General features: G+C 36.9%; 1 protein-coding gene across 9 annotated transcripts in view; it reads left to right on the forward strand.

The window, feature by feature from the left end:
• MEF2C (myocyte enhancer factor 2C) overlaps positions 1–12,567 on the forward strand; it is a 121,072-nt gene that overhangs the window by 84,127 nt on the left and 24,378 nt on the right. For 6 of the 9 annotated variants that reach the window (XM_062017644.1, XM_062017650.1, XM_062017647.1 and 3 more), the window contains exons 4-6: positions 8–151; positions 7,063–7,249; positions 8,441–8,488. In XM_062017644.1, coding sequence (XP_061873628.1) covers positions 8–151; positions 7,063–7,249; positions 8,441–8,488 — 379 coding nt within the window. Of the gene's footprint in view, positions 1–7; positions 152–212; positions 351–7,062; positions 7,250–8,440; positions 8,489–12,567 lie in introns of all 9 variants that reach the window. The other 3 variants (XM_062017649.1, XM_062017651.1, XM_062017653.1) reach the window with 2 other exon arrangements.

Here is a 12,567-nt window from a genome sequence, read left to right on the forward strand (position 1 = left end):
ATTTCAGACTTTGAGAAAGAAAGGACTTAATGGCTGTGACAGTCCAGACCCCGATGCAGACGATTCAGTAGGTCACAGCCCTGAGTCTGAGGACAAGTACAGAAAAATTAATGAAGATATTGATCTAATGATCAGCAGGCAAAGATTATGTGTAAGTACTCTGAGCTCCCTTTCATTTTTTTTACTTTTTGATATTTCTCTGAACCTGGCAGGCATTGAACAAGAAAGAAAACAAAGGCTGTGAAAGCCCTGATCCTGACTCCTCTTACGCTCTCACCCCACGCACTGAAGAAAAATACAAAAAAATTAATGAAGAGTTTGATAATATGATCAAGAGCCATAAAATACCTGTAAGTACCAAAGGTTAGATGGCTGTCTGCTGATAACTGCTGCAGTAACAAACCATAACCCTTTCAGTTCTGGCTTCTTAAGGAAAACATTTCAGCTGGAAACAGGCTTTAATAGCCTAAAATATAATTAAACACTGTGGTCGGAAAATTTCACACAACAGATTTTTCTTCCAAGTCTCTGCTTCTGACACACAGGCAAAACCTACTATGGATGAAACCTACAGAAGGAAGTGAAATATACATATATACATTATATTCACTTGATTTACAGAACTGTTTTACCACACCACTCACCCAAATTCTATCTAAAAAATAACAATAGAAATCTTTCTTTGTGGACAGGCTAACAAACCCACAGAATACTTTCTGTGGTGATATAGAAAAAAACCCATGTAGAACTGAAATTCCTTTATATATCACAATTAGTGCATTCTGTGCGTGTCGCTTCAGTTCTTGAGTGTCTCTGCTAAACTCAGTTGCAGCACTGAAGGGTTACAGCTACTTGCTCGCTGCAGAGAAACAGACTGCATGAGAGCCTAATGGTAGGATTCAGACATGTTTGTGTGTTGGGGTGATTTTACAGCTTTGTCAGAGAATTTGCTTTGACCTCATCAGCATTTCTTTAATGCTTTAACATGAGCTAAATTTTGTTTTAACCAAGTCAAAATTTCTAACCATCAGTCATATGCCTTGCCAGATATCTAAGAGAAATAACTCTGCATGTGCTGTTTTGTTTACACAAAATGTACAAGGGGAGAATGCTTTGTCATTATGTTTAATATTACATTTATAAAGCCAACAAAAAGAATATGAAGGTTCGGAGGTTATATTTGTCCCTTCTTCCAAATGTGTGTGGAAGAGAAAGTAGCAAACCAGGACCAAAGAAGCATCTGAATTTGCATAGGTTTGCACTGCTTGTTTCTAAAAGAGATCATTTGGATTTGTTCGTTCCTCATTCCCACATGTAGGTTGTATGGTTAGTTGCCAAAAAGGATGTCTGTATACCCAGAAAGAGGAAAGTTTCTTCTGTGGTGCTAGTCAATTATGCGTATAATATGTGGTGCTAAGCTGAGGATACTTCTTAAGGATGCCCAGACTGTCTCAGGCAGTGTAAGTGTTCTTTCCATTAATTCTCAGCAGAAAGATTTTTACCCAGGTTAATTAAAATTTGAAGACAAGCTGACGTCATGGCAAGTCTATTTATGCAAAAATGTAAGTAATAAAGATTTTCTCAGAGACTGGAATGTCACCAAATTTGACAAATTAGTATTTGGAATGATTCCTATGGATGTCAAACATGTATATAAAATATCAGGGAAGAAGACACATATATTCCATCTTTTTTTACCTCCCTTTTTATTTCCTTCTTTTGCATAGCTGTTTCTCTCAGGGGAAAAAAAAAAAAAAGGCTCCAAAGCTGTCACCGTAAATCTGGTTTCTCAGAATGGAACTCAATTTGACAAATGATGACTGCAACATTCAGGGTGACTGTTATAAGCTGAAATGCTTAACCCTTTTTCACGTCAAAGTCTTACCAATTGCCATTCCTTTCCTCTTTCAAAGGTGACCTTTGACTTGTTCAAATCAAAGTGGTGGAATTTTCAATCAGATGGTATTTAACTGAGCCATTTTTCCACCTTAAACATTGTATATGGGATGTTCCTTCAGATCCTCTGTTTCTTTCATGCTACCTGCTTTTGCTCCAACAAAGCAGAACACAGTATAGCCATTTGACATCTTGAGACATGACAAAAAAAGCCTTGGAATAAAAACTCATTCCTGTGGTAGTGAGTTCTATTACTTTCTCTACCTCCATAAACACTTGGGAAAATTGTCTTTTCTATAAAACTATGAAAGTTCTAGTAATTAGAAACAACACAAATCAAATATAGTCCTACTTCAGCTATTAACTTGTTGCTTAACTTTCCTGAGCTGTATTTTGGGTTCAATATAACTTCCGACCTTGCAGGGATATTAAAAGGTACAGTGTATTATCTTTTTATGAAATGACTTCAGGGATGCTTTGGAGATACAGAAGTGAAAAATGTTAGCATTTCTTTTCATGTAAGACAAGGTATCCCTTCTTTGAATACTTCACATGCAGAGCTCAAGGTCTGTATGCTCCATCAAGCTGCTTATCTCAAAAAGAGGAATCAGTAGATATTCTCCCCTAATATGACAGGAGCCCCTTCTCTTGGCATAAGCCAGGTTGTAATGGGCAAGGTGGAGCTCAAAGCTAGTACATAATAGAAATTTATTAATATTATTTATTTGTAGATACCTGTTAATATGTATTATATTGTATACAATAATACCCTTAACTGTACAAATCAGCAGAACTTCATGGAAGCCGGGGAAGTTCTATTCATTTACTTGTGATCACCAAAGGAAGCCAATAACGTTAGAAGGAAGACAGCAAAATTGATTGGTCTTGTAACAGAATAAAGCTGCTGCCAAAAAAATCCAAAATTGGCTTTTCTTCCTAACAGCTAAGGCCAATAATGTTTCCTCAGATAATTTTATGGGGTTAAGTATTTATATTGTTCTGAAACATCTGATAATAATTAGACATCTATTTGTAATTTTCATAAGAGTGGTGAAAGCAGAGGAGACAGAAATAGTCCACTGGAAGGGAGCTTATAAGTATCTCTGTCTCTAAATAAAAGAATGCCTGGTTGAATATGGGAGGGATAAAAACAATATTTAACACTGAATGTTTGGTCCATTAATTTCCAAGGGGATTGAGTCCCCAACACTTTGCTTTGCACAACGTACCACAGCTTGTAAGAGTGCACATCTAACAGCAGTATGTGCTGGGCACTTGTGATATTCTCTTAGGTGAGCCATCTGCCCTATTTGGCAAATGTATCCAAAGGAGGAAAGACAGAGAAAAAAGACCCAAAAAACCCCAAAAACAAACTGCAAAACATGGCAAGCTGCATACACAGTAGAATAAGGTTTCATCTCTGTTAGTAAATTAGCAAATGGCATACTGAGGAAGAGGGAGGTGCTTATCTCTGCCCTGAATTGTTTGAACAGTCCCTGGCATGTTTTTGGCACCAGCCAAATAACACTCTCCCAGACAATTTCTTAGCTCTGTTTGGTTGTTAGCCCAGGCCAGGAACAATTCTCAACTGTCAGTTTCTATGTAGTCATGATGTTTTTGAAGTTGAAAAAGCTTGCTGATATGGACATGGCCTGCTCTGTGGTCTCAGATGGCATCAGCTCCTAGGCATGTTTAATTTACTAATATAGATATTACACAGTGCATCATAAGCTTTAATGTCCATCAGGCCTAGCTCAAATAGATACACCTCGTGACTTGCCACCAAGAATGACTAGGGAATCTGCAGGAGTTTGCAGTTCTTGGTGAAGGACATAAAAAGATTGTAGCAAAATTTGGGTAACTAGTGCAAGACTGTAGCTAGAAGGTACTGTTTTAATAGAGTATACTCTCTCTAATCTTTTACTACTGAGGGGAAGAAACAAAAAATACTGTATTCATTAAGCTCTTAATGCAAAGCAAAGAATAAACTGACTTTGCCTGATAAAATTGCCTATGAAGTACTCTGTAAATAGCTGTAAGTATATCCAGACAGTAGGTAAAACAGTAGGTAAAATGCTGAAATTGAAAACATTACTGTAGAAATTAATTAAGTCATTTCACTAGTTTAAAAAAAAATGACAAAATAAAAGCTAAGTAATTTTTTCAGCAACATTTGTATGTTTCAGTGATTACTAGTGAGACAGGCAGCTGCAAGAGCAACCAAGACTGGAGCTCTTTTGTGCTATATTAATCTAGGAAAAGAGATTTCCAGCCCTGGAAGGGTTTGATTTGTACATGGAAGAGAGCATAGCAATGAAAGCAGACGAGCCTGTTGAAAATTGGCACTGCCTTCAGATTTGCATTTGTACCCATGCTTTAATTTAGATAACAGAAATTGGGGTTAGGAGAACAAGTTAAGAGAACAGAGGACATGGTGTCTACCCATGCTTAGAGGGCAGATTTCACAGATCTCATGACAGAGATGAAGCATTGATTCATAGAATCATTTTGGTTGGAAAAGATCTTTAAGATCATCACATCCAACCACTAACCTCACACGGCCAAGCATACCACAAAACCATGTCCCTCAGCACCTCATCTCCACATCTTTTCATGTCTTCCAGGGATGTTTCTCCACTAGCTCCCTGAGCAGCTTGTGCCAGTGTCTAACAACCTTCTCACCTGGCACATTGTGAAGCCACTCCATTAGGGTCAAGAAGACATTGTGCAAAGTGCTCCCCAGTGGGTGACAATATGACATGGGCTGGTACTCAAGCAGTCAGGATCACATGCTAGAAGCCATCAGGCAGAGAGATCTCCACCTCTGCCCTGAACACTGAAATAGCAAGAAACTCCATGTTGGCTTATTTATGTCTTATGTCAGGCTGGAGGTGGAACCAAAACATCCATCCCCATGTGAATTCACTGGCTAAAAACTTTTGGATAGGCAGAAACCAGCAGCAGCTGCTGACTTTGAGCTCCAGGAGCAGCCATGCATGTCTGTCTTACATACAATTTGGGAACCTCTTGAGTCATTCTGTTGCCAGTGAGGAGAATGTCTTGCTTCAAACTATACCTTAAGGCTGATAAAATATTTCAGATTGTGCTACGTGGACCTATTTCCAAGGATCCTAGACCTCAGTGCTGTCATATACAAGTAGTCCTTGTGATACATACTTTGTAAATTTTCTGATGAAAGACCAGTCGCACATGCAGCTATTAAGCTGGACTTCAACTGTAAGAACATCTGCAGGCAAAAAAAAAATTGCTTCTGAAAGAAAGAATATACTTCAGCAATTGTATTTTTCATCATGTACATTTAATTCTTTTTTATTATTATTTCTGCGACACAAACAATGGTGTGTTTCAGGATCCCTACACAAACCTAACAGCACATGTAGTTTTGCTCCTTAAACACTAGAACCTCTAGACACTTCTTCTCCCCTTCCTACCTTTACTTAAACCAATCAGCTCTAGGGAAAATGTGGCTCTTGGAATGCACTGCAAAGGGCAGTGAGTCCCAGTGCACAGCCCCGAGCTTCAGAGCAATGTCTACAGGTCTCTTTATTCAGATGCCCAACCTGAGCTCAGCCATCTCAAACAAAACCACACCACAGGCTGCATAGAGGGTTTAGCACCTTGAAATAAGTCCCAAGGCATTTGTGTAATGTATCCTTTGCCTCATACCTTGAACTAAAATCTTGCTGTGTGTTTCAGTGGTTAAGCAAAATGATTCCTCTATATTTAGAGCAAAATTATGTCTGTCCCTAGAAAGGGGAAGGGACAAAAAAGAGCCTTAAGGGATAACTGTAATTTGATGGCCAGGGCTGTAATACACAGAGCACAGCCAGCAGCTCTAGCCAGCCAGAGAGGACATGTGGGTGGCACAAGGTCAGGATGCTTCTGTTGCCTGACAGCAGATTATGTGTCCAGCTCTCAACATGTTCCCTCTAGGTTCTTCAAGACTTACCAGCACTATCAGCTGCCAACAACAAAACAAAAATTTGTGATTTCCTCCCTCTGAAGATTTTACAAGGCTTATTTAAAGATTTGGGGGGGGTGTTAGACTCTTGAAGCTTATAAGATATTTAAATGGCAAATTAGAGATTACTTTGTGTGCATTTAGTTATCTGAATATATCAAATGCTATCAGATAGTTCTGAAAAAGTTTTCTTTCCATTCACTAAGGCAATACATTAATTATTTTTAAAACAAATAGGAGTTCTAATGTATTTGAATGATATCAGAGTCATAAATTTTAAAGAAATTCTGGCAACTGCTACCCAAGAAAACCTGAACCAACAAACTCACCAACCAATGAAGAAAACGTGAGTTGGGCTTTCCAAGAGCATAACAAAAATCAGGTACTGCATCTCCTCACACCTTCTGCCAGTGGTCCATAATTTGGTTATTTTGGAAAGGGATTTCCTTTGAAAGGAAATTGTGTCAGGAAAAGGTTTTGCCCTAAAGTATGAAAACAGTACATTAGAGAGGCATCACCAAACACTATACCACCCCTCTCAAAAAGAAAACCCAAGCAAACAAAAACACAAAACCCACAAAGAACCTAAAGACGTCTATCTAAAATTCTTGCATTTGCTACCTGGCCCTGAGTAGAACTTTTTTGCTTTTAAGCCCCTCCACGCTAAAACAGAAACTTTTTTAAAAGTAATTTACTGTGTTGGTGCCTTTAACATTATTTGGAATCATGCTGGTTGCTAAAGCAACATAAGCTGAAATTAAAGCTTTCCCTTTTGCATTCCACCCCTTCTAATTTTTCTCCATGCAATGAAGTCATCATAATCATGTACCTTTGATCTTGCAGTCATCTGTGACACTAGATTAAGATATCAAAAGCGAACAATTACGACTTCACAGAAAGAAAAAGAATATGAAGCTTCATAAAGCAGAGTTTTGTCTTAAAGAAAAACAATATTTTTCCAGTTCATAAAAAGTAAAAGTGCAAGCTGCATTAAAGGGAGAAAAATCATGTTTAAAAGCCAAGGTAGCTCTTTTGAAACTCTTCTTTCAACTCTTAAGGGAAGGGAACAAGTAGATTTTAACCATGAAATACAAAATATTTCAATAAATATAGTGTAACTGTACTTAAAGGCTGTTGTGCTTCTGTACTATTCTCGTCTTTGTTTCCCGTTTTTGCTTGTGTAGGCTGTTCCACCACCAAACTTTGAGATGCCAGTTTCCATCCCAGTATCCAACCACAACAGTTTGGTATACAGTAACCCAGTCAGCTCACTGGGAAACCCCAACCTTTTGCCGCTGGCTCATCCTTCATTGCAAAGAAATAGCATGTCTCCTGGCGTGACACATCGGCCTCCAAGTGCAGGCAACACAGGTAGGTTCTGTTCAATCCCATCCCTTTAAATACTATTTTATCAGCTGCTTGTGTACCTTAGGTCACAAGCTGTACTCTGAGAAACAAGAACTCTATTTTCACCAGTTGTAACAGTTTGTCCAAAATTGCTGTTTTCAAAAATCAAAAGAAGTGCCAAAGGGGTTTCTATTCCTAATTTAGAAATCAAAAAAAACCCCAACCAAGTTCTAGAAAAAGCTGAATATTGACTAAGATTAAAGGAAATCAATAAAGGATAAAAGGGCAGACAATTTGCTGTTTTGGAAAAAGGCAGGTTGTCTGCTTAATTCATGCAAGGACTCACTATACCATAAAGCTTAAGGGGTCAGGAGAGAAAATGTGGCCAGTGCAAACAAGTTGAAACAAGTAAAATAGGATACTCATTACCTAAGTCATCAGTCTAGTGGCTAAATGTAGAAATTTTTATCATTTATGCATTCACGAGTCCCTTGACGAGTGAATATTAGTTGAGCTCTGTACTTGAGTGCCCTGTATAACAAGAGATTGTGCTTTGTTCTGGTGATGATGAGGGCTCACGTCTGAATAAGATAAATGGTGATTAAGTTCACTCAATCTGTTTGGCTAAAGCCTGGCTAAAGCCAAACAGTATCAAGATCCTTAAGTATACCAGGTTCAAACAACCATTTGAGGTCCCCAAGCTCAAAGAGAAGTTTTAAAAATTCTTAGAGATGATCTATGAAAGGCTGAGAAAAATAAAAAGAAGAGCTATGTAAATATGCTACAGCTTCTGAGTTATGTTCTCGTCCAGGAACCTTCATTCTCTTCCTCCCAATGCTGTTGGAAGCCTTTGCTTTTCTGAGTGATGCTGAACTAAAGGAAGTTTTTAAAGGTCCCTTCCAACCCTACCATTTTATGATTCTATGAGTCTATACATAACTTTCAAATATAATTGGATTTTCATAGGCTGTGGAAATACAAAAATAAAATAATGAAATGTTGTGTACTACTTATTTTGTCTTTGATAGGCAAATGTCTCATACAGGTATCATTAAACAATTTTGTGACTGTGAGTTTGATCTGATGCCTGTTGAAGTCAGAGGAAAACTGTGGTGGGTACTGGAGCAGGCCGTTGGAAGTCAGAGAAAATGTTTTTAGTGTTTGCCTGGTATAATTCATCATGCTCATTTGTAGTATTTCACTTCAACCCCTTAGGTGGCCTGATGGGTGGGGACCTCACAACCGGTGCAGGCACCAGTGCAGGTAAAGAGAAAAGAATTTATATTTATTTTTCTAAGTGAACAAAGGACTTCCTTCAAAGACTGATTCCTAAAATAGCTCCATATTGGAGGCGGGATATTAGAAAGTGATCGGAGTCTGCTTATTTCCTGCAGGTGGGGGGTGAATAGCTGATATTTGTGCTTCTATTATTAGTAGGAAGAGGCTTGTTCTCAGCAATGTCAAAAATCTTGCACCTCAACAAATTCCACAGATCCAAATGTGTATTTTCTTTCACATTAGCCTTATGTAAAAAAAAACCAAACAAAACTTTTGGGTCCTTTGCATAGATCTGAGGCCAGTGTCAGAAATCCCAATCCTTTGTAAGTTAAAGGGATTTTTCCTGTTGAGTTGGGGTTTCATTTTATGAGTTTAAGCTTGAGTAAAGATCTCAGAATTGAGTTGCTCATTAGACTTCAATTTACTGAGCACAGATTTGATTTCAAGCCTCTGGTCCAAGACCATTACTAGTCAGCAAAATCTGTTAGCATTAACTTAAAAAATCAGTAATTAACTTATGCTTAGTTTTATGTATTTGCTTGAGTGCTTTGGTAAACAATAGGGAAAGGATTTTCAAAACACTCATGCAGAGAAAAAGCTTAGTCCCTGTATTCTTGCTTCCATAGACCTAATGTGAACTGTACTTGCTAAGGTCTGTGTTATCAGAGCAATGTTGTCAAAGTAGTCCCCTTTGCTCAGTAAACTCAGTGGTTTGTTAGAAATGTCAGCAATGTTGCATTATTACAAATACGGATTACAAAAGACAATGGTAAGATTACTGTTTCAGTTTGAGAAGAAAACACTTATGTTCGAAGAAAATAAGCCAAGTGGTAAAACATGGAGCACATCTAGTGTCACTGGGTTAACTGCTCTCTGAAAGAACTGGTTGGAAAAATAGTTGGAAGATCCATTTTGTGCACTATAAACCAAAGCTGCTATGTGTGCCAGTTTTAATCTTGTCTCATAAATTTACTTATAAAGAAACTCTGGATATGGTGATCTTGTCTTTCTTGGTTCTCCTCAGCCTGCCTTAGATCACCTCACTCCTTTTGTCTTCATACATAGATGAGCCACAGATGTTTTTGTGGAGATTTGTAGTAAAATCGAAACTGCACAGCATTGTGTCAGAGAAGCTCTTTAAACACACACTGAAGCCATGAGGGGTCATTTTGTATTAATTTAGGAGTAGAGAAGGCAGACCACGGGAAGTTAGCTATTAGTCTTCTTTGTTCTCGAAAAAAGAAAGCATGATAGAAAATTATAGTTTTGTTAATTATCTTTTGTTAGCCTGTGAAACACAGCTAAAGAAAGATTCATTCTGGTGGTTTTCGCATTTGATCTCCCTTTAACCTCACGTATGGCAGAAACTTTAGGAACGGCAATGGAGGGGCCGGGGTGGGCGTAAGAAATTGATTGCCCTATTAAGGGGCTCCCTCTACTGGGTTATTAAGAAATATTATTGCCTCATTACTGGTTTCTCTGTTCCTTTAAAAAGGCACTGGGAAGCAATTAGTAAAGAAGGCAATGTTTTCTTTTAGAAGGGGCACATGCTGAAATAAAAGTTCATCTGCACATATATGTGACTTAATAAAATCTGTATATCAGTACACCAGTTGAAAATTCACATTCTTTCTAAATATTTTTTTTTCTTGAAAATATATTAAACACATATATAAGCATAGGAAGAGGGATAGCTTGATTATTTACTCACAAATTAAGAATCTGTATTTCCTGCGCTCCATGTTATGCATTAAGCTCTCAGGCAGTGTGACTTTGGAGCAGGCAATTGATTTGAGGAGCATGTGTATGAGGGGCATTGCTAGGAATGCATCATAAATATTTAATCATACGAATAGTCTTTGTTCTTTATCTGGCAATAAGAGCTTTAAACACCATTAAAGAAGTGTTTTTTAAATCTCTTAAATGCAGAGCAGTACAAAGAATTTGATACATGGCTGAAGGAAAATTGGAAGGGCACTATAAGGTTGAATCTTCTGTCTTAGTTGCTTCATTCCACAGAGCCACTGTTTTGGACAGTCCTCTTTAGGGTGCAGAAGAATAAACATCAAAAGTTCTCTTTGTTCATCATTCTTCACGAGAAACAGAGACCTCTGTGTTTTCTTCTATTTGGCATCTTAAAAGCTGGTAGCATGATCATGTGGTTTAATCTGTTGGAGTTCATATTTCTGGCCAAATTAGAACATTATTAATTATCATTTTTCTGCAGTGTCCAAAAATAGCATATATTCAAAATAACACACTCCAAGAAGAAGAATCTAAAGAGTTTCATTTCTACCATTACAAAATGAAACTACTTGTGATCACTAACACAAGGCCTCAGTTTTTGCACTACTTTAACAAATTCCATTAGAACAAATTACATTACAATTGCAATATCAGAAATATGTTTTGAGAAGTATGTTATTTTGGTGGTTTGGATTACTTCAAGTAATAACTGTGAAATCATCCACAATTTACCTTGGGAGTCAACCCAAGACATAATTAGAACTTTAAAAAGATGACTGCTTCATTATCCTACACAACTAAGTACCATCAGTGATATTTTTAAGTTAAACCAAGGTTATCTCAGGTTTGTTAAAGTAAATTTTGTTTCAGCCAAACACTGGTTGAATAGTTTCTATCATGTGACAGTACCAACTGCCAACAAGACTGGAATGAACTTAACATTTAGTATAGTTGCTAAAATATAAATACAACAGTGTCTTTGGCACTGTTCTCTCAAACCAGAGGCTTTTGGTTGAAAGAGAATGGGAACTTTTTGGACTCAAGCCACTATGCTCTGAAAACATTCTAGTTTGTCCCATAACTGATATGACGACTAAGTCATATGTTACCTGTTTACAGAATAGACTATGAAGTTCCTTTAGTTTTTAGGAAGGGTATTTTTTAACAAACCACTTAACAGTAACTTGACCAGAAATAAATGTCTACGAAGTCTTAGTACAGTCAGTTATCTGAACACAAGCTTTATTCAGCAGTTTAATATCTATGTTGAAAGACTGATAAAAATTAAAACTTAACATCAAAATACAACATAGCTTAACATCAAAATACAACAGTATTAGGGGACATCTTTCTTTGCATCTCTACTTTATAGTTCTAGTATTCAAATATGTTTAGATTGAGTTGTATTTTAAGGTTTTTTAATAGTTTTCAGATTATGACTTTTTCTAATTAAGTATTATTTTGAAGCCTATCTAAATCAACAGAATTTATTTTGTATTTTATATCATTATAAATAATAACATTGATAGAAAACTTCAATCTCAAGTTTTAAATACAGGATATGTACCCAAAAAAACCCACTTACTTTAATTGTTTAATCACTTTCTATAATTTCTGGTTTTTACTGTCTGATTTCTGTTCTACTTACATCTTGACATTAGTATCAAAGTAAAGAAGCAAGTTATTCGAAAGTACTTTGGCGTCTACAGATACTGTTGGGGTGGACTAAGTGCTTGGTCTCTTTAAATCAAATATCATCACTCTACATTTAAGCCTATTCTTTAAAATCATTTGAAACTGCAAAGATCAGTAGTGCAATTTGAAAACTTCTTCCCATATCTTTTTTAATAACTGCATCTCATATTTACTTATAAATCAGCAGTTATTCATTTCCTTCTGGAAATTAACCACAAGTTAACAGTTGCCTTCTCATCTTCTGAAGACTAAGGTCCTGGATCTTCAAGCCACTATCATAATTTCCTGATGTTTTCCTGATCAATTTTCTTTTCTTGGTTGTGTACTGACTGTGGGTGAATGTATTATAAATTCTAGTATTTCAAGCCACATGGGAATATGTGTAATAGTAGGGGTTTTTTTAATGTATAAGCCCCCAGGGTAGAGATTGGATATTCTCAAAAAAGATTGATTTACTAAAAAGGTGCAATCTGACCAAAGAAGCCTACAAGCAGTACCAAAAATAAGCAGGGATTTCAAAGGCACCTAGTTGCATTAGTGTCTTCTGAAACTGTAAATATAAATATGCAAACTAATACTAAAACTAAAAAAATAAAAGGGTACATAAATGTTCTACACAGTGC

Source organism: Colius striatus, chromosome Z, assembly GCF_028858725.1.
Source record: "Colius striatus isolate bColStr4 chromosome Z, bColStr4.1.hap1, whole genome shotgun sequence".
In the NCBI taxonomy this organism is placed as follows: domain Eukaryota; kingdom Metazoa; phylum Chordata; class Aves; order Coliiformes; family Coliidae; genus Colius; species Colius striatus.